At 45.4% G+C, this 25,567-nt stretch overlaps 1 protein-coding gene across 1 annotated transcript in view; it reads right to left on the bottom strand.

Moving 5' to 3' along the window:
- The window catches only part of MYO5B (myosin VB), a 207,303-nt gene that overhangs the window by 115,252 nt on the left and 66,484 nt on the right, over positions 1-25,567 (bottom strand). Inside the window, exons 2-4 of the mRNA XM_040421102.1 lie at positions 9,652-9,762; positions 6,825-6,990; positions 3,957-4,101 (exon numbers count right to left, since the gene is read on the bottom strand). Coding sequence (XP_040277036.1) covers positions 3,957-4,101; positions 6,825-6,990; positions 9,652-9,762 — 422 coding nt within the window. The remainder of the gene's footprint in view (positions 1-3,956; positions 4,102-6,824; positions 6,991-9,651; positions 9,763-25,567) is intronic.

Below are 25,567 nucleotides of genomic sequence, written 5' to 3'. Positions count from 1 at the left end.
GACATCAAAGTCCTGGGGACCTTGACCAAATGCCTGAGCATGCGGTTGATGTGGCGTCCAGGTTCACTCTTTCCCGGAAACAGACCAGCACAGTTCTGACCACTTCAATTCAAGCAAGATATGTAGTTGCTAGGCAACCAGTACTCGCAAACCCTGCAAAATACACTAAAATGGGCCTACGAGAAGAGAAAACAGATGTACCGTACACACGTGACTTTGCTGTGGCGTTAGGTTTCGATATCGAAAAGAAACTTTAACAACATGGAAAAAACATGGCTGCTTTCTTTCAAAAACAGCGCCACACCTGTCCACGGGCTGTGTGCGGTATTACAGCTCAGTCCCATTCACTTTAATGAAGCTGAGCTGCAATACCGGACACAACTCATGGTCAGAGGTGGCGCTCACTGTTTCTGGTAAATAAAAATAAAATAGCAGTCATGTTTTTTTAATTCAGAGATTAAAGGGGCATGCCAGATAATACTGATAGCCTATTCTCAGGATGGCCTATCAATATTTGATTAATGGGGAAGGGGGGGGGGTCCGACAACTTGTCCCCCTACTAATCAGCAGCATCAGAGTAGCTCTGGTGTCAGAACTCCACAGCTCCCTCCATGCGCAGTGGACGGTGCTGGTCACTGCAGCGCTGCTTCCACAAAGGTGACTGCAATAACCAGATTCATCCACTACACCAGGTTATCAGCAACCTTCAGCACTCCAGCTGATGTTAAACTACAACTCCCAGCATGCACACGTACTGGGCTGTTCTTGTAACACCCATAGAAGTGAAAGGAGGATTCTGGGAGTTGTAGTTACATAACAGCTGGAGCGTCGGAGGTTGCTGATCCCTGCTCTACACAGCGGATTGGCAGGGGTGTGGGGTGTCGCATCAGATATTGATGGATCATCAATAGTAAAATCCAGGAACACCCCTTAAATCTCCATGAAAAATGAAGGGGCACTCCGATGATCGGAATCTTCTTTGGAGTCCCGGAACAATGCATGCAGCCTGATGGCGGTTATATAAGCACAGCAGGTCGGGGATGATAACGCGCGCAGAGATGAGCAACAATACATGTCACCGGCAAATGACTCCGATAAACCATTCAGACACAAAAGCCTCTTTAAATAATTCATATCTTTGTCCTGATGTAAAGGACAGGCTCCGGACAGCCGCTGCACTCAGCGCTCTGCTCCGCACACATCCAGGGCGCCGCGCACTAACTGGATTTACTGAGCGCTAGGAATCTTTACAGTTTGTGACGCCTCTGAATATTAATGCCGAAATCCAATTAAAAGATCTTTTTGGGAAAGCAGCCAAAGTGCTTAATTGTCAGGGCCGCTTGTAACTAAAATGAAGAGGCAGAAGGGACTGAAGTGACAACATGGGGGCTGCAGAGGAAACAAAGGACTGCAAGAAAGGAGCATAAAAGAGCATAAAACATGGCCGCTATTAAAGGGCTCTCAAGGGTTTTCTTTCAATAAAAGTTAAAGAGACCAAAACTGAAAAGTTCTAAAACTTTCTAATAGATTTCCTCACAATATTCAAGTTAACGGTTTGCTGTCAGTGAATGAGAACACTCTTTCTTACTGCTATCTCTGTCTACCATCTTATCTGGGTGAAAAAAACATCTGTTGAAAGCGGAATCACTCAGTTTTCCATGGCCGCTCTGCTTCCGTTTTTCACTGCGGCTAACCTCCTCCATGACTCAAATCTCTCTCTCCGGTCTTCAAGACTTCTCTCGCGCTGCACCAGTTCTCCGGAATGCCCTACCCCAGACAATCAGGTGAATTCCCAACATCCACGGTTTTAACCGTGTCCGAAAGAAGACAGCTTTTTAGGCTGAATTCTTTTCTTTTACCCTCTGCCTTTCTATACTATTCCTCCAAACATGATCCCGTCATGTATAGATTGTAAGCTCTTGTGGGCAGGGTCCTCTACCCCTCTGTTAATAGTTTATTGTATTTGTTTATTTCTGTCCACCGCCTGGATCTTCAGCATCATGGAATTAATAAATAATAAGAATAATGACTTGACAGCATTGCCCACACTCCCTGCACCCTGATACACATACAGGTACAGGCTGGTGAACGGTTCCTGCGGTTTTAGGTGTCATACAGTACCTTGCGTCATAAAAGATGGCAGCACCACTATACAAAACAGGCACCTTTTATCTCTTAAAGGGAACCTGTCACCGGGATTTTGTGCATAGAGCTGAGGACATGGGTTGCTAGATGGCCGCTAGCACATCCGCAATATCCAGTCCCCATAGCTCTGTGTGCTTTTATTGTGCAAAAAAAACAAAAAACGATTTTGTATATATGTAAATGAGGCACGTAAGAAGCCCAAGGAGCTGTTACTTACATTTCCGGAGCCCAGCCACGCCCACTGTGAAGGAGCTCAGCACCGCCCTGCATCCTCCGAATCTCCTCCTTGCTCCCCGACGTCACAAAGCTAGAGCGCCGTAATCTCGCGATGAGTGAGCTAGCGCATGCGCAGGGTCGGCATAGTGTTCCTTCCCTGTGCTGGCATCAGCCTCGGGGAACGAACTGCGCATGCGCTAGCACGCGCATCGCGAGATTACGGCGCTCTAGCTTTGTGACGGGGGAGCAAGGAGGAGATTCGGAGGATGCGGGGCGGTGATGGGCTCCTTCACAGTGTGCGTGGCTGGGCTCAGAGTCGGAGAACGCTGGACTCATCTCTCAAGCATGGAGGAGACGGGACTCATCTAAGGTTCATTTACATATCTATTAAATTGTTTTTTGGACACAATAAAAGCACACAGAGCTATGGGGACTGGGTATTGTGGATGTGCTAGCGACCATCTAACAGCACATGTCCTCAGCTCTATACACAAAATCCAGGTGACAGGTTCCCTTTAAGTCACCACTCTTTCCTCATAGATTGTAAGCTCTTGTGAGCAAAACCCTCACTCCGACTGTGGGAATTGTTAGTTTGTTACTAATGTCTACATATTATATAATGCCTATATATTGTATGTACCCTCTGATTGAAAAGTGCTGCAGAATATGTTAGATCTATCTAATATATATATATATATATATATATATACTGTGTATCTATTTATCTTTTATCTATCTAATATCTATCCATCTATCTCATAAATATATATATATATCTACTGTGTATCTATCCATCTCCTATCTATCTAGATTATTATCGCTTTCAGAGGCAGTAATCCTGTCCATAGCTTCTCCTGCTCTCCAGTCTAGACAAAGTTTTGTGATGGAAACAGCCCGGACTCTGGACTGACACATTGTAACAAACTGCTGCTCATGTGGTTAGCTGGCAGAGCATTGCCCATGTACAGGCTTACTGTGATGGGGCGGAACTGAAACAAAATCTATTAAAACATTGTGCATCTTTTCACTTATACACTGAATAAGCTTTATTCACCTAAAACCAGAAAAGCCCTTTAAAAGGGTTTTCTGATTGTTTTATATTGATGACCTGTGCTCGGTATAGGCCATTAGTATCTGATCGGGGGGAAGGGGGGTTGGACCCTTGGTACCCCTGTCAATCAGCTGTATGAAGAGTCCACAGCACTCTGGTGAGCACTGTGACCTCCTCGCAGCTTATCAAGCACAGCGCCGTTCATTGGGTAGTGGCTGTGCTTGGTATTGCAGGCCCATTCACTTGAATAGGACTGAGCTACACCTAGGCCATGTGACGTCACTGGCCTAGGAGAGACCGCAGTGATCACCTGATTGCTGCAGTCTCTTCAAACAGCTGATTGGTAGACCACTAGCAATCATCCATATAAAACACTCAAAGAATCCGATTTAAAGGGGCTTTACAGAGATTTTGATACTGATGACCTATCCTCAGGGTAGGTCATCAGTATCTGATCGGTGGGGGTCTGACACCTGGGACCCCCGCCGATCAGCTGTTTGAGAAGGCACCGGCGCTCCTGTAATGCCAATATATATCCACGTACCTGGCCATCTGCTTATATGCTTCTTCTGCCACGGCAAATATATGAGGGTCCATATCGCCCATGTTTTGCCCACTGTAGGCATAAATGACATCTTCACCGTAGATTGGCAACTGCTCATAAGGATTTATGGCAACCAGCACAATTCCTATGGAGAAAACATACCGCAAGTCAGTATTTACGAGGGGAAGTAATGCCCCCACCCCCCATCCTTCTGTGAATGCTACACCCCCAAAAAGGGATTTATACTCTGGATGCTTAAAATTTTGCGTAACTGATTATTTATATCTCTGTCTTTGAGAAAGCTGGGTGAGAATCAACATGGCCTCCATTACAGCTCCTTCTGCCCAGTTAAAGGGGTTGAGTTCTGAAACATATTCTACGTTTTTCAAACCAGCACCTGGGTCTGAATACTTTTGTAATGCATGTAATGAAAAATTTAGTATAGCCAGTGAGCTATTCAAAAATTCTGTATAGCGCCACCTGCTGTTTGCCGTTTTCCTTATTTTTTTTGTCCGTCTCACTGAGCTGGTCTCAGTTTAAATTTTCAGCAGCCACCAGCCCTATGTTCTGTTAGAAGCTGTGGCAGTTACAGGGAGAGAGCTGCGACGGAAAGGACACGCCCCCTGAGCTGCAGCAGAAAGGACACGCCCCCTGAACTACAGCAGAAAGGACACGCCCCCTGAGCTGCAGCAGTAAGGACACGCCCCCTGAGCTGCAGCAGTAAGGACACGCCCCCTGAGCTGCAGCAGTAAGGACACACCCCCTGAGCTGCCAGCTTGTTATAAATATAGCAGAGCAATGAATGGGGAGATCTCTGGATCCATGTGAGGTACAGGGCTGGTTCTAGCTTTATTAGAAAGGTATTGTCATGTACTATATGATCTCTTTATATCAATTATGGCATAACCCCTTTAAGCAGCAATATATTGCTTATAATATGGTAACGGAATCCATAACGCTATTCACCTTTATCCAACAAAGGAAGTGTGAGCGAATTTCATAAGCGGAAATTCGCTCATCTCTAATGATGACCATAAAGCTGCTGCTACAAGGCGGCTTGCTCGCAGACCTATCATTATAATATTTTATTATAACATTAAATATTTTATAGTGTCGTAATTTATGTCAATAGGTTAAAGTAGCATCTTCTTGCAGCCTATAGCGTCCTCTTCCCCTTCTTGCAGCCTATAGCGTCTTCTTCCTCTTCTTGCAGCCTATAGCGTCCTCTTCCCCTTCTTGCAGCCTATAGCGTCCTCTTCCCCTTCTTGCAGCCTATAGCGTCCTCTTCCCCTTCTTGCAGCCTATAGCGTCTTCTTCCTCTTCTTGCAGCCTATAGCGTCCTCTTCCCCTTCTTGCAGCCTATAGCGTCCTCTTCCCCTTCTTGCAGCCTATAGCGTCTTCTTCCCCTTCTTGCAGCCTATAGCGTCTTCTTCAACTTCTTGCAGCCTATAGCGTCTTCTTCCCCTTCTTGCAGCCTATAGCGTCTTCTTACCCTTCTTGCAGCCTATAGCGTCTTCTTACCCTTCTTGCAGCCTATAGCGTCTTCTTACCCTTCTTGCAGCCTATAGTTTCACTTCCCAGGCTGCAGACTCTCTGCAAATGTTTAGCAACCCAAACCATTCCTTAAAGGGTCACTGAGTCTTCAGAAAACTTTTAATATGTGATCACTAGAAGGAGGACAGAAAAGTGCTCACATAGCGCGATGGACTCAATTGAAAGCCCATGGGCCGCTCTAGAATTAATCTCCTGCAGCAATAATGCAAGAGCTTGTCTCTCCTCATTCTAGCAATCGGTGGGTCTCCCCCACCCATCAAGACTTTTGACATAACTCAGTGACCCTTTACCAGTATAAAGGCAGGTGGAGGAGGGGGATGCAGCTGCAGTTTCCCTCTATTTTAGAGTTTCAGCAAGAGGGAAAGGGTCGGGATGCAGCTGAGGAGAGTCCTATACATTTTCAGCTGCCTAATGAGTGCTAAAGTTGCATGAAGGTGCAAATGCAATATAACATGCCTATTTACGGTGATTCAACAGTTGTAAAAGGAGTAACTGTCACGAGGGTATCGAGAACCACGCCTGACTCCGTTATACCCGGGGTCAGGAAGTCACAGCGGTTGGCTGCACGCTCTATGTAAGATAGGGCTGTTTTCCTTATGGTAGCTTTCTGGGTTTGCTTTGCAACCCTTTTGGCTCACTCAGGGATCCGTAGCTCCTTCTCCTCAGCTGTTCCTTGTCCAGCACTCCCAAACCTCCTTATATTCCTCTCTCACACTTCTCTGGTTGCCAGATATAGAGCTTCCTGCCTGGACATCTATTCTGACCTTCTGGAGCTGTGTTGCTGCGTTCTCTGGTAGTTGGTCCAGAACGTTACCCTCTGGATCCCTGTTGGATCATTGTGGTCTATTGTGGTCGCCCACCTGGGTGTATGTGTTTGTCTGTTTTGTCTGTCCTCTCCCTGGTGTTTCCCTCTTAGTGATAGTGGTGTGGACTAGCGATCCCACCGGCCCGTTCACTATCTAGGGCTCATTCTAGGGAAAGCCAGGGTTTAGGCACGTGATCGCCGCACGGGTGAGGAACCCGTCTAGGGACGTCAGGGCAGTCAGGTGTCAGCCGCAAGGTGAGTCAGGGGTCACCACCTTTCCCTCTCCCTTGGGCAGGGCTTTCCCTGTTTTCCTCCCTGTGCGTGACGTCGGTCATTACAGTAACCCAAAGCAATGGTGGATCTTCCCTCTTACATGGCAGAATTACATAATCCCGCTATGCTGTCACAAGGTTTCTGGGTAATCCCAGTCTAAAGGTGACCCCCTAAAGACAAGGGGCATGCAAATGAGCCCCCCCAAGCTCAACAGAGATCTGATGGCCAGCACTTACCGCAGTACGTATAGATGTGGTTGGACTCCAAGAAGCGGACCTTGAGGTTATGGAGCACGGCTGGTTCATGGAGGTAACTGAGCGCAGTCAGGTCATTTTCTCCCACCAGGATGTCCGGATTACGCAGGTGAGGTAACGAGGTCGGAGACACGGGATACTCCACCACCTGGGGGCACGCTACATGTTAGAGGGGCATAAAAACATCTCCCATACATGCCGAATCTGCTTGTGGGGAACTTGGCTCTCTATAAACAGCGTCACACCTGTCCGCAGGTTGTGTGTGGTATTACAGCTCATCCCTATTCCCTTCAATAAAGCTGGGCTGCAATACCAGACACGACCCATGGACAGGGGTGGCGCTGTTTCTGGAAGGATGTTTTTCTAATCCCGGACAACCCCTTCCTGCTTCCAAGTCCACCCTGTGTAACCCACCATGAATCTGGACTATTTTGTCCATTTCCCTTTTTGATTTTCAGTTTTCCTATAAAACAAGTCTTTGGGACTAGAAGATTCTCCCCGGGGTTGAAGAGATGGGGATTTTGACAGCGGCCATGTATCAGTAGTGCGCTCCTCCGACTGACAGCCTTCCACTTCCCTCCTGAAAATACAATCTGCCTCAAGGGCGAGCGCAGACATCCTGACAACCCTATTAATGAAGTATGAAATACGGTGCGGGCACAGGAGCGCCACGGTACCGCCGTTAATCACCGGACTGTCACTTACTGGCGCAGAATGGTATTTTATTTGTAAGGTGTCTCTTACGTGAAAGAACTGAGGAAAGTGACTGGGACAGGAGAGGTTTAAAGGACTCTGTAAATACGTGTATACTTCATAACAACACTCTGTTGTACTGTTCCTCTGTTATTCCTCCTAGAAATGCATTAACACCAGTGGCGCCATCCAGCTGACAATGTCCAATCAATGCCGACAGGGTTACTTCCCCTGTTGACAGAGGATATGGTAATATTCAAGGGGAATAACAGAGGAACGGCACAAAGAAGAGTTATGAAAAAAAGAGGCTCCAGAATTGTTATTACATGAGGAATGCAAGTATTTACTAAAACAGACATGTCAGGCGAGGGGACAGGTCCCCTTTAAAATCCGCGGATTCCCTTCTCAGTCATAGAGGTACCTGCAGCTACCACTAGAGGGAGCTGGAGTTATCCATGTTCTTTTAAAGAGGACCCGTCACCAAGTTGGGACCTGTTCTCACTATGCTGTAGCAACTGTAAACCCCTCTCTAAACATATGGCTATGTGTCCAGAGTACATCCGGGATAGCTTAGGAAATTAGGGCTAATTAATGCTCCGTTGGCCGTATGCAGGGGCAGACTGGAAATTTAAGGTGGCTTTGGAAAAAAAAAAAACTAAAATTGGCCCCATGCAGATAGACTCAGGAAGAAACCTGCGGCTGCTGGCCGGCTGGGCATCGGGCCGCTGGGAAATTTCCCTGTAGGGTCTATGGCCAGTCCTCTCCAGGGTGTTTGCAGGACTCCCCGGTCCAATGCAGTGAACTGATGTACGCACGTTACAAATTCCCTGCTGAGGATCATGCAGGAGGAACCATGAACGTCAATCAACCAACGATGGAGCAGGTTCCTGCTGATTCAGCCAGACACTTGGAGGTCCTGCATACACCCAGCGGACACTTCAGCCCCAATGAGCAGATGAGTTTTTTCTAAGGGGCTGTACTCTGGAAACAGAGCCATACTGGATGGGGAGAACCAGTTTATAGGGGGCAAAACCTGGATCATTTTGGGACTCCCATAAAAGTCAATGGAGAGCTGTGCACTAATGGCCACCTCTCCCTTCACTGTGGACATGAGAAGGGACCCTGTTCCCAAGTTAGGACCAGTTCCCAGAGGGGGTCCAACACCTAATGGACATTTCCTGTCGATGTGCCATAAATGTCCAGATCGGAATACCCCTTTAATTATTTTTTTTGTGTGTGTGTGCAGTCTTGTAGAAATCTTAAGGAGGTTATTTGGAAATGTCATATTGATAGCCTAACCTCAATATAGGTCAGCGATATCATATCAGTGGAGGTCCAACTCCCGCATCCCTGCGGACCAGTTGTTTGAAGGGACCGCGGTGCTCCGTGGCCAGCGACAGCACCATATATCGGTCACGTGGCCTAAGTACAGCTCAGTCCTATTCAAGTGAATGGGGCTGAGCTCTAATACCAAGCACGGCCACTATACAATGTATGGCGCTGTGCTTAGTAAGCTGTGAAGAGACCGTGGTGCTCTCCAGAACTCCGGGGGGAGCAGCGGCCTCTTCAAACAGCAGATCGGCAGGGGGGCCAGGAGTCAGATCCCCGCCGATCTGATACTGATGACCTATCCTGAGGATAGACCATCAAAATCAAATTCCCAGGTAACCCCTTTAATCCTTCTACTTTTATCTGGCAGACCTTTGAAATAAGGGCAACTTCGCTAAGAGGCATAGAAAGCCTAGACTCCTAAAGCAGACAGAGCGGTGGGGGAGAGCTCCTGCTTCATCTAGTAGCCTTACAATTTTTAAGAAGTGAGGTGGATGGATAATTCTTTAGATATTTATCAGTTTTAATTGAAAATTTTGAATGAAGGATCTGAAAGAAGTAGTAGAAGTAGTATTTTCTACATGTACTGTTCCTTTAAATGGGAGAAATCTGAGCCAGAGAGAAGAGCCCCAACCTTGACAATCATAAACCACACTGCCGAAAATTACATATACCCCACTGCTGCTCTTCCAATTTCCATCCAAATTGTACATGATCTCTAAATATTACCCGCCACTGTTGATGGCCGTAAGAAACAGAAGGACCATTACCAGGACAATCTACTTACAGATTCATCTTCAAGTTTCAGCTGCAGAACTTTATCCCCTTCTTTATAATCCTTGATGATTTCGGCCGATATCCAAACCTCCTCCTGATCAGGGATCCACACCCGGGTGTACTGCAATAGAAACACAAACAGGATTTAGACGATTTGTATTCCTACAGGAAGCGAAAGAGAAACGAGATACATTGTGACGAACACAGAAGTTTCATAGCTTCATAACAGATAAGACACAGGTCCATCAAGTCCTGCTCATAATCCTGAAGTCAAAAGCCCTAGGAGATGATTGCCAAGGACTCCACATTAGGTGAGGAATTCCTTCCCGATTCCAGATCTGGCTGAACAGCCCAATCTTCAATCTCCAGAAATTTACTACAGATCACCTGCACTATGATTAGGCTCCAGATATCCAGAACTCTCCTCAGCTTGGACTATCACAACTTTCTCTGGCGGAGCGCTCCAAAGTCTCACTGCTCTGACAGTAAAGAATCCTTGTCTATGATGACAGTGAAGGACTAGATTGCAAATCTGTGCCCAATGTGCACCAAAATACAACTGGATGGGCTGGACACAACTATGCAATCATTATGCCTTTTTTTGGAAGGAATGAATAGTAACACTGCCAATCTGCAGTAATACTGCCCTAAGGTCTCATGCACACGACCGTGTCCCGGCCGTTCCCGTATTGCGGCCCGCAAACAGTGGGTCTGCAATATACTGGCACCGTCCGAGTGCGCACCATATCACAGATGTGGACCCATTCACTTGAATGGGTCCACAGTACGGAACATACGGAGCAGTGGGGAACGAAGGAACGTATCAGAAGACCACTGAACGAAGGAACGTATCAGAAGACCACTGAACGAAGGAACGTATCAGAAGACCACTGAACGAAGGAACATATCAGAAGACCACTGAACCAAGGAACGTATCAGAAGACCACTGAACCAAGGAACGTATCAGAAGACCACTGAACCAAGGAACGTATCAGAAGACCACTGAACCAAGGAACGTATCAGAAGACCACTGAACCAAGGAACGTATCAGAAGACCACTGAACCAAGGAACGTATCAGAAGACCACTGAACCAAGGAACGTATCAGAAGACCACTGAACGAAGGAACGTATCAGAAGACCACTGAACGAAGGAACGTATCAGAAGACCACTGAACGAAGGAACGTATCAGAAGACCACTGAACGAAGGAACGTATCAGAAGACCACTGAACCAAGGAACGTATCAGAAGACCACTGAACCAAGGAACGTATCAGAAGACCACTGAACCAAGGAACGTATCAGAAGACCACTGAACAAAGGAACGTATCAGAAGACCACTGAACCAAGGAACGTATCAGAAGACCACTGAACAAAGGAACGTATCAGAAGACCACTGAACAAAGGAACGTATCAGAAGACCACTGAACCAAGGAACGTATCAGAAGACCACTGAACCAAGGAACGTATCAGAAGACCACTGAACCAAGGAACGTATCAGAAGACCACTGAACCAAGGAACGTATCAGAAGACCACGGAAGCACTACGGAGAAGTGCGGAACGAAGGAACATATCAGAAGACCACGAAAGCACTATGGAGTAGTGCGGAGCGTATCAGAAGACCACAAAGCACTACGGAGTGCTTCCGTGAGTCTTTTGTCCATGCCTCTGCATCACAAAAACGGAGAGCACGCACTACTTTTTTTTTATTTATTTTTTGAGGTGCGGATTGTGGATTGAAGTGAATTGGTCCACGTCCGCAGGCGTTGGGCACACAGTTGGTGCCCGTGTATTGCGGACTGCAATTTGCTGTCCACAGCTCGGGCACAGCTGGCACACGGTCATGTGCACGAGCCCTAATAGTGTTTAACTAATACCACCATATAGTTTGAGTAAACGTTTTAGGCCGGGTTCACATTGAGAGCAGGTGATAAAGATGCAAACCACAGGATCTACAATCTATAACGGTGAACATATTGCTCCGTACAGCAGCCGTGTACACAATACGGATGGATACTGATAATTAAGACCATTTGCAAAGCTGCTTCCTTTTTTTTTTTCTACTTAAAGGGGTTGGCTAGGTTCCTATATTGATGACCTATCCTCTGGATCATCAATATAGGAGGCTGGCCAACCCCTTTAAGATGCATTGGAGCAAAGAAAACAAAAACGATTAGAAAAGCGCACAAAAAAAAAAAAAAAAGAACGTGATAGCCTCCATGTTTATGATAAAAATACATATCAGGCTGGGTGATAATTATCGTTACTGCATTTGCTGCATCTAATGCAACTGTAAATACATTTCCTGCCTCAAAATACTACACTGAATTCACAGATATTGTGCAGACTCTGAAGAAGCAGGAACTATCCCGTATATCGGCGTCTTCTCTAGTGCACTACCGGACAGTACGGACAGAAAAATAACACCAACCAGCAAAAAACGCAGTCAAATCTTATCGGCAAATTTAAAGCTAAACTAACCTAAACCTAAGCTTTCAACAAACTGTGCACTAATCAATAGTACAGTGTGTGTAAATGGGGAATAACATCATTTCTGTCAATTATATCATTTATATCTGGCATCTTTTGGCAGTTTTCCTTTGTGCATGCGGTAACGCTAGTTTGCAGGTGTCTCAGACATGGAGGGAGCGGTCATCCACTGAACACAGAAAATAGAGGTGAATCTCCTTCCTAAGGCCCCTTTCACACGGGCGAGTATTCCGCGCGGATGCGATGCGTGAGGTGAACGCATTGCACCCGCACTGAATCCCGACCCATTCATTTCTATGGGGCTGTTCACATGAGCGGTGATTTTCACGCATCACTTGTGCGTTACGTGAAAATCGCAGCATGCTCTATATTCTGCGTTTTTCACGCAACGCAGGCCCCATAAAAGTGAATGGGGTTGCGTAAAAATCACAAGCATCCGCAAGCAAGTGCGGATGCGGCGCAATTTTCACGCACGGTTGCTAGGAGACGATCGGGACGGGGACACGATCATTATTATTTTCCCTTATAACATGGTTATAAGGGAAAATAATAGCATTCTGAATACAGAATGCATAGTAAAATAGCGCTGGAGGGGTTAAAAAATTTTTTTAAAAAATTTAACTCACCTTAGTCCACTTGATCGCGATGCCGGCATCTCCTTCTGTCTCCTTTGCTGAACAGGACCTGTGGTGAGCATTCATTACAGGTAAAGGACCTGTGGTGACGTCACTCCGGTCATCACATGATCCATCACATGATCTTTTACCATGGTGATGTCACCACAGGTCCGTTACCTGTAACGAATGCTCACCACAGGTCCTGTTCAGCAAAGGAGACAGAAGGAGATGCCGGCATCGCGATCAAGTGGACTAAGGTGAGTTAAATTATTTTTTATTTTTTTTAACCCCTCCAGTGCTATTTTACTATGCATTCTGTATTCAGAATGCTATTATTTTCCCTTATAACCATGTTATAAGGGAAAATAATAATGATCGGGTCTCCATCCCGATCGTCTCCTAGCAACCGTGCGTGAAAATTGCACCGCATCCGCACTTGCTTGCGGATGCTTGCGATTTTTACACAACCCCATTCACTTCTATGGGGCCTGCGTTGCGTGAAAAACGCACAATATAGAGCATGTTGCGATTTTCACGCAACGCACAAGTGATGCGATCAAGTGGACTAAGGTGAGTTAAAATGTTTTTTTTTTTTTAACCCCTCTAGCACCATTTTACTATGCATTCTCTATTCAGAATGCTATTATTTTCCCTTATAACCATGTTATAAGGGAAAATAATACAATCTACAGAACACCGATCCCAAGCCCGAACTTCTGTGAAGAAGTTCGGGTTTGGGTACCAAACATGCGTGATTTTTCTCACGCGAGTGCAAAATGCATTACAATGTTTTGCACTCGCGCGGAAAAATCGCGGGTGTTCCCGTAACGCACCCGCACATTTTCCCGCAACGCCCGTCTGAAAGAGGCCTAACTGTCTCACAGTTACTCGAAACCAGCCCAAGGATAATGGAGGACATTGCAGAGAAGTACTGACCTGTATTTTTGTGAATGAAGCACTTGTGCTGACCTATAACCTTCCTATTTAGCTGTGCAGTCTCTCTTTGTCAGTGCCTGTCTCCTCTGTCATACTGTGCTCCTGCTAACTCTATCCTCCTCCCCTCTCCATAGACTTGAAAGGACGTGTATTATGATCCTCCAGTGGAGATGGTCCGTCTGGAGACAAACTGAAAGCATTTTTCAAAGTGAAAAGTGTTTAGCAAGGTGGGGATGGGGGGGAGCTGGTAACATGAGAACTAGACATATCTCACTGATAAAACATATTACAAAGTTTCTTGTGGTCGCTTGTACTATTGATTTAGGTAAAGTCGTGTGGAAGTACAGCGACTCTGTAGGTTCTGACTCACTCTCTATGGCATAGAAACCCAAATTAAAAACCAGCACAACAATGAACCCAGCATAGATATGTTTTTAATGAAATTGGTTTTTACATTTTTTTCTGCAATATAGGGCTAGAACCCCAACCTCTATCTTCTTATGTATGGTAGGGATGTAATCATAGGGGAATCACGGGTTGTGGTAGAACCATGGCCCTGGATCCTGAGGGGGTCCAAGAGGGCCCTTTGTCTACAATGACGAAACCAGGACTATAAATTACATGTGACAGTTAGAGGACCCAGATAGGGATTTTGCACTGCGGGTCCAGGTGGGTCAAGTTATGCCCATAGCCCATAAGAAAGGCTGTTGTCCAGTAAGACCCCTTAGATATTAAGATGTGACTTCAAGTAATGCCTCGGGTAACCACAGAGAAGAAAAGACAGAAAAGACACTTTTCAAAAGAACTTACAAAAAAATATATAAAAAAGAATCAAAAGGGCATTAGGGGAGGGGTACATATTTTTAATACACTGTCTCCATTTCCCAAGCTCACTGTGAAATGGTTATCAACCGACAGACAGGACCCTGGCCTTGTACTCCCCAGTCTAATATAAGTGCATGCGAAGGGTCCAGCTGCATCATAAAACAGAAAACTTCCTTATGTTCACGACAAAGAGCTGCAATGTGATCTACTGAATAGCATCCCGTCCTGAGGCCATAAGGAAGAGCAGCCTTATATTACAGAAAAAACGCTTCAAAAAGCCATGAGATTTCTGAGAGGAGACGCCACAGACCAAGTAACAGATATACTACATGACATCACAGAAAATGTAGGTCATAACCACTGTTCTATGAAATATACCCGTCATAGCTCGTGAGCGGCTTATGTTTCCACAGGCAACTACTAGAAACAAGAAATGAGGCCTAAAAGGTCTAGTAAAAAACAACTGCAGTGATAAATAATTTTAAAAAATCATTACCAGACCATATGCTTCCATATTCTTGTACATAGGAGGCAGTATTATAGTAGTTATATTCTTGTACATAGGAGCAGTATTATAGTAGTTATAGTCTTGTACATAGGAGGCAGTATTATAGTAGTTATATTCTTGTACATAGGAGGCAGTATTATAGCAGTTATATTCTTGTACATAGGAGCAGTATTATAGCAGTTATATTCTTGTACATAGGAGCAGTATTATAGTAGTTATATTCTTGTACATAGAAGGCAGTATTATAGTAGTTATATTCTTGTACATGGGAGGCAGTATTATAGTAGTTATAGTCTCGTACATAGGAGCAGTATTATGTAGTTATATTCTTGTACATAGGAACAGTATTATAGTAGTTATATTCTTGTACATAGGAGACAGTATTATAGTAGTTATATTCTTGTACATAGGAGGCAGTATTATAGTAGTTATATTCTTGTATATATGAGGCAGTATTATAGTAGTTATATTCTTGTACATAGGAGGCAGTATTATAGTAGTTATATTCTTGTACATAGGAGGCAGTATTATAGTAGTTATATTCTTGTACATAGGAGGCAGTATTATAGTAGTAATATTCTTATACATAGGAGGCAGTATTATAGTAGTTATAGTCTCGTACATAGGAGCAGTATTATAGTAGTTATATTCTTGGACATAGGAGCAGTATTATAGTAGTTATATTCTTGTACATAGGAGCAGTATTATAGTAGTTATATTCTTGTTCATAGGAGCAGTATTATAGTAGTTATATTCTTGTACATAGGAGGCAGTATTATAGTAGTTATATTCTTGTACATAGGAGCAGTATTATAGTAGTTATATTCTTGTACATAGGGGGCAGTATTATAGTAGTTATATTCTTGTACATAGGAGAAGTATTATAGTAGTTATATTCTTGTACATAGGGGGCAGTATTATAGTAGTTATGTTCTTGTACATATGGGGCAGTATTATAGTAATTTTATTCTTGTACATAGGAGGCAGTATTATAGTAGTTATATTCTTGTACATAGGAGGCAGTATTATAGTAGTTATATTCTTGTACATAGGAGGCAGTATTATAGTAGTTATATTCTTGTACATAGGAGCAGTATTATAGTAGTTATATTCTTGTACATAGGAGGCAGTATTATAGTAGTTATATTCTTGTACATAGGAGGCAGTATTATAGTAGTTATATTCCTGTATATAGGAGGCAGTATTATAGTAGTTATATTCTTGTACATAGGAGGCAGTATTATAGTAGTTCTATTCTTGTACATAGGAGGCAGTATTATAGTAAGCAAAATGGCAACGACATTCAATTCCGCCTATACGAATCTATAAAGTATATAGTTCTCTGAAGATGGATTAGCCCTTTGAAATTGATTTATGAAGCTCCTGCTCCGTACAGTATTGGAACGAAGTTTAATGCGAATCGACTTCGCCGATTCGCTCATCCCTACTCATGATATATTCTGATACCAATAAGTGGCCATGGCAGAGGAGCGCAGCTGCTTGTATCCTGCTGAACACTACCTACAACTCTCTGCAGTGAAGACTCGCACTGTAATTACCCGTCTCTCTGAACTATTCACGGTTACTAAGAGCTTTGTTTAGCTGCTTTGTCACGGACATGCAAGCAAGCAGCACCCAATTAGTTTGGGATTTTATACCTACTTATTATATGTGGCAAGAAATGGCCACAGATCCTGGAGTGATGAGCGGGCTGCTTCCTCCCCTATAGAATATAATTATTTAAAGGGATATTCCACTTTACACAAAAGACATATTCAGAAACCTTGCCGAACATATTATAGGATATTATATGTCACTGGTCATCAACGCACTGCTCTAGGGGTAGTTTTTATGTATCTTATAAGGCACCAGGCAATGATCAATTATGTCTATAAAGAAATCTGTAAGTTTATATCTATAGCTCCATATTGTTGCTGGAGTGTCGGGGCATAGTTATAGGGTGACTGCAGAGGCAGCAATTGGGGGACCCAAGACCCCTCTGCCACATGATAAGACACCAGTATTATAAATGGCAGATGGTAGGTTAGGGCCCTGTTTGTCTTTGGGGCCCAGGAGCTTCAAGGTACGCCTATGAGAAAAGTAGGTAGTGCATTGCTTTCCTAGAGATAAACCATTATGTTCGATCCTAAGACAACCCCTTAAAAGGGGTTTTCTGAGATTGTAATACTGATGACCTATCCTCACGATAGGTCATCAGTATCTGATTGGTGGGGGTCCAACACCTTCTTGCAGCTCACCGAGCATAGCGCCATACATTGTATGGTGGCCGTGCTTGGTATTACAGCTCATCCCCATTCACTTCTATGAGCCCAGGACAAGTGACCAATGAACGTGACGTTAATGGCCTAGAGAAAGCAGAGAGAGACAGCCACGGTGCTCGCAGGAGAGCCACTGCCTTCTCAAACAGCTGATCGACGGGGGTCCCGGGTGTCAGACCCCCACCGATCAGAACTATCCAGGGCAAAGGCAGGACTGAAAGCCGCAGGTTGGCCATCCCTGCTATAGATGATACGGTTCCAGAAGCAGTCCAGATTTCTCGTTCACGACATCACTGCAAACGAAGGTAATGGTGGCTGTCAATGGTGGGACACGTAATGGGGGCCGTGACACCAAATTTCCTTCTGATAAGCGCCTGGAAATGGTCCGACCAGAGACAGGGGTGTGTAATGAAGGGGCCCACCTGTGTCTGGATGGTGGACAACGAAACTGTGGGCGATCAAATGATCCTGGTGGTTTGTCTGGGTCGTCCGTAGTCTGATTGCCATGTGTGTGTTCCCTCACATAACCACTGCTCCCAACACCTCCTAACCGCTAGGTCAGAACGGTGGGCAATTCATCGAAACTACCATCCTGCTTCTCTCAGTCCAATGATGTTCCCTCTCTCAAAGTCTGCCAACTGGGCAAAATGTCTTTGAATGCGTCGAAGCAGTCAACGATCTCTCATCGAGAGGTACACAACCCAAAAGTAGCCACTGAGAGCCTTTTTATAAGGCAGCGGAGGAAGCACTTTTACGCCCTCTTGTGGCCAGACCGAGCATCCAATCAGACCACTCCTGTAATCATTTACATATCTGCCTGAGACATAACTGCATGGAGAGAGTTTTGCAATAAAATGCACATTTCTTTCTGGGTGCGGTATATTTTTTTGTCACGGAGCGTAGATGACATACAGAAAATAATGATCGGTGACCTTCAAACCGATCCCGTGTATAGGAGCACTCCAAGGGAAACCTGATACACAGCGTTAGGCCTCTTCCACATTTTTGTGTGAAAAAAAGTGTACGTGTATCATCCGTGAAGCTGTCCGTGAAGGATCCGTGGCTGGTCCGTGTGTCCGTTTTTACCATCCGTGTGTCATCTGTAATTCACTTACGTTGCTCAGCTGAAAATTAATTTTCAAAGAGTCTCCTATCAGTCTTCAGTGAAAAACGGACACAACACGGATGCCATCCGTGGTGTGTGTGTGCTTTTCACGGACCCATAGACTTCAATGGGAGTGCTTAGTCTGCTTTACGCATGTCTCCGTGATTTGTTTTTTACTGACCCACCGCCAGTAAAAAAAAAATACTGAAAATGTGAACAGACGTCAGTGAAAAACGGAAATGTGGACGAGGCCTGAGGTGCTGGGGGGGGGGAGGGTCGGGCCATGACAAAGGGATTTAAAACAACATTAATCAGACTATCCCTTTGTCATACTCCACCCCCTTGGGCCATGCACTAGGATAATACAACGCATCAGATCTGCTGGAGTGTTTCTTTAATATCAACCAAGCAGATTAAACAGTAATTGTGCTCCTAAGGCCGGAGTTCTCATTTTCCCTGGAATTAGGTTTTTAATAGGAGCAATTCAGAGAGAAGAGAACAATAATATTCAAGAGGCAATGCAGGAAGAAATGAGAACTTTCCGATGAGATTGCTGCATAATGGCTTTAAGTGTAAAGGTTTTATTCAGATGGGTTTAAAGCGCAGGGTTGTGAATTTTGGGATTTACAGAAGACTTGTCAGCTCTACTCACATGGCTTTCTTAGGCTACTTTGACACTTGCGTTTTGGGCGGATCCGTCATGGGTCTGCAAAAACGGATCCGTTACAATAATCCAACCGCATGCATCCGTTCAGAACGGATCCGTTAGTATTATCTTTAACATAGCCAAGACGGATCCATCTTGAAAACCATTGAAAATCAATCGTTTTCTATTGTGCCAGATTGTGTCCTAGAAAACGGATCCGTCCCCATTGAGCATGAGATGTGACACACACCCCACTGACAAAAGAATTGGTTATGTCAGTCACCAATTATTCATACATTTCCTGGAGGAATAACAGAGGAACTGCACAATGTATTGTCAGAAAAGATGCTCCAGAATTTAAACATATGGGGAACATAAGTATTTAATAAAAGAGAGAAGTCGGGAGAGCGGACCTCTGTAAAGTAATATAGATACTTTATGTATTCCTACTGGGCAGACCCCAATGATAACTACCCTGAATATCAATTCACAGAAAGCCCCTTTAAGCTCCTCCATATGCTCATTCTGGCATAAATGACTGCATTTGTTTAGTTTTTCCTCGCTTTTCTGAGGCTTTTCAGAGTCCTGTTCCCGGAAAACCCCGGAAAAGTCATGATGACCGTAGAGACATAAGAGCTGTGGCCACTCGATCAACAGCAGGAGCCCAATGGTGACTGACAACCGGGTCCTGCTGTAACCGTCTGGATCATAGAAACCTCTGATCCCGGCTGTTTAACCCCTAAGACAACGCAGTCTAGTTGAGCCCGACAGGGTGAGGGGCTCCCTCTTTATCTGCCCTTTGATTACGGGTGCTGAAGGCTTACCATGGCAAATGGGGGTCAAACAAACGCCCCCAGGTCTGCCATAGGATTGGGTCAGGTCAGAAGCATAGCCGAACAGGTTGCTTGTCAGTGTTAGGCCTCATGCACACGACCGTTGTTTTATTCCGTGTCCGTTGTTCCGTTTTTCTGCGGACCCATTGACTTTCAATGGGTCCGTTGAAAACTCGGCTAAAGCACCGTTTGTCATCCGCGTCCGTGATCTGTGGTTCCAGTCCGTCAAAAAAATATAACCTGTCCTATTTTTTTCCCGAAAAAACGGTTCGCGGACCCATTCAAGTCAATGGGACCGTGAAAAAACGCGGAGGCACACAAGATTGTCGTCCGCGTCAGTTTTTTTCCTATTATTTGCATGGCAAACTTGACTTAGACTTCAAATCAAGAAAGACACACGGAAACGGATCACGGAACAACGGAACCCCATTTTGCAGAACGGAACACAACAACGGTCGTGTGCATGAGGCCTGACACTGACAGGTTATCATGCATTTAGTATTCCAAAGTATTAAAGGGGATGTTCTTTTTTGCAGAGCCCCCCCCCCCCCGTGTGCCCGGACCCACAGTGGTAAATCATACTTACCTGATCCCCGCCAGGTCTGGGTCTCCCCGCATCAACATCCATTAAATAGCCACAGCAGTGATGTGTCACCCATGCGTCATGTCACTGTGTCGCTAGGGCGTGTCAAATTTTTTGACTTTGTTTTTCAAAAAATTTGGGTGGTCAAAAAGTTGTGTTTTGGTTAGCAATTCACAATAATATTTATCACGTCATGTATGGGCGACGCGTCCCCGCTGCAGCCAGTCATTGGCTGTGGTGGCCACTTGATGGATGTTGATACGGGGAGACCCAGACCCGGCGGGGATCAGGTAAGTATGATTATCACTGTGGGTTTGGCCATGCTGGGGAGGGGTCTGCACAAAATGTCCCCAGGGGCGATGCAATCAAATCATAGCAGCTTCATGTCTCCTATAAATAATTCATTAACTGCACCCCAACACGGTACAAAAACTACAAATCATTCCGCAAAACAGAAGCGACTTTTGTGACTACCTAGGCGACGGCGGGCGAGCCGGCTGTTTCGGACCACCGCCCTCCGCCCTGTGTGCTCTAGAAATGTCCTTCTTTTCAAAGTAAAGCGTGCAAAGACCTTAAAATCTCTGTGTGCTGTATCATGGGTCATCCATTATTTACCAGCAAGTCTCATTCCTCCAAGACTCCGGCTCATCCACTTTTAATGCCGACTCAAGTCAAGAATATCAAAAATATATGAATACTCGGCATTGTACGGCGCAAAATCCCCGACTTCACAGCAACGGGATGAAAAGAGGCGGAATATTAGCATTCAGGTTCTCTCCCGCTGTCACTGGGGGAAGGGGCAGAACATCGCTACTCATAATCATCATCCTAAGGGCTTGTTCACACCACCGTTGTTTGGGTCCGCATCCGAGCCGCCGTTTTGGCGGCTCGGATGCGGACCCATTCACTTCAATGGGGCTGCAAAAGATGCGGACAGCACTCCGTGTGCTGTCTGCATCCGTGGCTTTGTTCCGCGGCTGCGCTAAAAAAATATAACATTTCCTATTCTTGTCCGCACTTTGCGGACAAGAATAGGCATTTACATTGCATTATCCAAATTGCGGAAGGCAACACGGGCGGTTTCCGTTTTTTGCGGATCCACGGACCGCAAAAAACGGCACGGTCGTGTGCATGCGGCCTAAGGCTACATGCACACGACCGTATGTGTTTTACGTTCCGCAAATAAAAAAAAAACGGATGACATCCATATGCCATCAGTTTTTTTTGCGGATCCATTGTAACCATACCTAAAACGGACAAGAATAGGACGTTCTATTTTTTTTTTTGCGGGGCTACGGAACGGACATACTGATGCGGACAGCACGTGGTGTGCTGTCCGCATTTTTTGCGGACCCATTGAAATGAATGGAGCCGCATCCTATCCGGAAAAAAAACTGAACAGAAACAAACAGCGTTCGTGTGCATGAGGCCTAATTATCATATATTACGTAAAGATACTTTGTGTGACCATATTCAAGATCTCTGCTAGCTTGTCAATGAATGGAAACATTTTTGTTTACATCCAGATATTGAAAACTAGTGTTGAGCGAAGCAAGCTTCAGATGCTTTATCCTAAGTCACTTTGTTCAAAACTTCGGTATAACACTGTACGGAGATTCGTCTCCGTACAGTATTAGAATGTATGGGCTCCGATGAGCCAAAGTTAGTTATTCACAAAGTCGCGCTTGACTTCGGTAGCTGATTTTTAAAGTGGAAAACCACTTGAAAACCAACTCGGCTACGATTCTGACTAGTAGCAGAATTCAGCATCACGTTTGAAAGTTTCCACTTTAAAAATCAACTACTGAAGTCACGCGCGACTTCGTGAATAACTTACTTCGGCTCATCGGAGCCCATACTGTACGGAGACCGGAGACGAATCTTTGAAAATGACTTCGGATGAAGCATCCGAAGCTCGCTTCGCTCAACACTACTGAAAACCTTCAACCTAATACATCTGACCAATGAGCTCTCCAGCTGTTGCAAAACTACAACTACCAGCATTGCCTAATAGCTGTAGCATGCCCCGGCATACTGGGAGTTGTACTTTTGCAACAGCTGACCGCAGGTTGGGCATTGCTGCTGTAAAGCTGCCGGATCCCATTACTATCCATGCGGTCTGGCAGTGTCCAGCTAGACTGGATTCGGCAAGTCCATCAGGTTGGCTCTCTGCTTGAACATTCTGCCAGATCCATTTACTACCCTAACAATACATGTGCCCCTCTCCGAAAAAAGACACCGTGGCCAACCAAGACACTGTCTGCCAGGGAGAGACAACTTCTCTCCCATGACTGTTTGTCCACGAGATTCTTCACGGATGAATCGCTGACTAGGTTATCACGGACGTGCGAATGAGGCCTAACACAGGATCAGCACACTTGTCTCCTGAAACACTCTGTGCTGCTGGAGGGCCTGCTCCTTCCACTGTGTAAGGACTCATTCTCACGTCCATGTTAACATCCGTGACAAGAGAGTCTGTGTTTCATCTGTGAAGATGGACGTTTGGTCCGTGTGTCCTTTTTTTGCCCTCCAGACGCTGCTAGGTTAAAATTTTGTTTCCAGATCATCTCCTACCAATGGTCCGTGAAAAATCACTGACACAACACTGATCCCGTCCCTGTTGCATCAGTGGTGTTCACGGACTTGTATAATATATACGTGAGGGATCCATGATCACAGACAAACATAGGGCGAGCTTCCTTGTTGAATGAATGAAAAGCAATGGCCTGAAATCATCTACAATAACTCATTCTCGACCCCAGAGCTGACGGCTTCCGGCAATCTTGGCACATTCACGCTCTGGTGCCAGGTGACTGTGACTTGGCGCTCATCAGGCGGACGCTTAAAACGCAAATTGACAGAATGACAGCGCCAGGCTCAGGTTACATATTACATCTGCTGTCAGCTCCTTTTCTTCCTAATTACACAGAGAACGGGACTAATTCCCCGGCTGAGGTGAGAAGAAGCGGGAGGTCCACGCTGGACGGCGGCCACCGATATTCATTTACTTTATGGCTCTGCAGGGTGTTATATCATTAGAAGGACAAGGTCAATATGTGGAATATGAACTGCACGGATGACCCGTTCCCGGACTTCCCATGAGCCAGATCATCCTTCAAACGGGCCACTACTGAAAACGAAGAACTTAAAGGGCAGGTCTACCTACCGTTCACATTGCATTACTTATAGTGGTCTGCAAAAGTTTGGGCACCCCTGGTCAAAATGACTGTTACTGTGAACAGTTATGCAAGTTGAAGATGAAATGATCTCCAAAAGGCATAAAGCTTTACTTATCCACTTACTGATCCTGAGTTACATTCCTGTATTATACCCCAGAGCTGCACTCACTATTCTGCTGGTGGAGTCACTGTGTACATACATTACTTATCCTGTACTGATCCTCAGTTACACCCTGTATTATACTCCAGAGCTGCACTCACTATTCTGCTGGTGAAGTCACTGTGTACATACATTACATTACTTATCCTGTAGTGATCCTGAGTTACATCCTGTATTATACCCCAGAGCTGCACTCACTATTCTGCTGGTGGAGTCACTGTGTACATACATTACTTTACTTATCCTGTACTGATCCTGAGTTACATCCTGTACTATACTCTAGAGCTGCACTCACTATTCTGCTGGTGGAGTCACTGTGTACATACATTACTAATCCTGTACTGATCCTGAGTGACATCCTGTATTATACTCCAGAGCTGCACTCACTATTCTGCTGGTGAAGTCACAGTGTACATACATTACATTACTTATCCTGTACTGATCCTGAGTTATATTCTGTATTATACTCCAGAGCTGCACTCACTATTCTGCTGGTGAAGTCACAGTGTACATACATTACATTACTTATCCTGTACTGATCCTGAGTTATATTCTGTATTATACTCCAGAGCTGCACTCACTATTCTGCTAGTGGAGTCACTGTGTACATACATTACATCCTGTACTGATCCTGAGTTACATTGAGCAGAATAGTGAGTGCAGCTCTGGAACAATTTGCGGTTCCCAATGCACGGGCACCACCCATGTGGCTGCCGATCACATATCCAGACCCATTCAACTTGAATGGGTCCGTGATCCGTCCGCACTGCAGAAAAATTTCTCTATTCTGTTCTATTTTTTTGCGGTGCGGAGGCACGGAGAGAAACCCCACGGAAGCACTCCGAAGTGTTTCCGTTGGGTTCCGTGCCTCTGTTCCGCACCTTCCGGACCCATTCAAGTGAGTCTGCATCTGTGATGCTGTGCACAAACGGCCTGTGCCCATATATTGCGGACCCACTATTTGCGGTCACAATACAGGCACGGCCGTGTGCAGGAGGCCTAAAACATATATATTGGAACATCGGATTTCCGTGTAATGTAATGAAACCAATCTGTCTCTCTGGCAAAATATACTCGGCCCCTGCAGCAGCCTCATCTACCGCTCCTCCCAGCCGCAGGGACCGCTCCTCCCGGGGCCTCATGGACCGCTCCTCCCGGGGCCTCATGGACCGCTCCTCCCAGCCTCAGGGACCGCTCCTCCCGGGGCCTCAGGGACCGCTCCTCCCGGGGCCTCATGGACCGCTCCTCCCGGGGCCTCATGGACCGCTCCTCCCAGCCTCAGGGACCGCTCCTCCCGGGGCCTCAGGGACCGCTCCTCCCGGGGCCTCATGGACCGCTCCTCCCGGCCTCCTCGGTTGCTGTATACCATGGGCCTCAGTTATCACAACCGTCTAACAGGAAAATTGTCTTAGTTGCCCACAGCAACCAATTAGAACTCCAATTTCTTAAAATGTTCTGAAAAAATAGAAGGTGACCTCTCATTGGTTGCTATGGGCAACTGAGGAAGTTTTCTTTGACACCATTTTGATAAATCGTCCCCTGTGTGTATATCACCTATGGGACTCATCGATGGCACAATATGAATTATTGGACCTGGGAGGCTGGACTCAGGTGCTGATCCTTTTTATGGATGTGTTTATTAATTCTGTCTATTTTTGCTACCAATAAAAATACTTAAAAGGGGTTGTCCTTGTCCCACAAAAAATATTCTATGGTTTTCAAACCAGCGCCTGGATCTGAATATTTATGTAATTGCATGTAATTAA

The sequence above is a fragment of the Bufo bufo genome, chromosome 2 (assembly GCF_905171765.1).
Source record: "Bufo bufo chromosome 2, aBufBuf1.1, whole genome shotgun sequence".
Classification (NCBI taxonomy): domain Eukaryota; kingdom Metazoa; phylum Chordata; class Amphibia; order Anura; family Bufonidae; genus Bufo; species Bufo bufo.
Note: the sequence above shows the minus strand (reverse complement) of the source record. Positions and strands in the feature narration are given on the sequence as shown.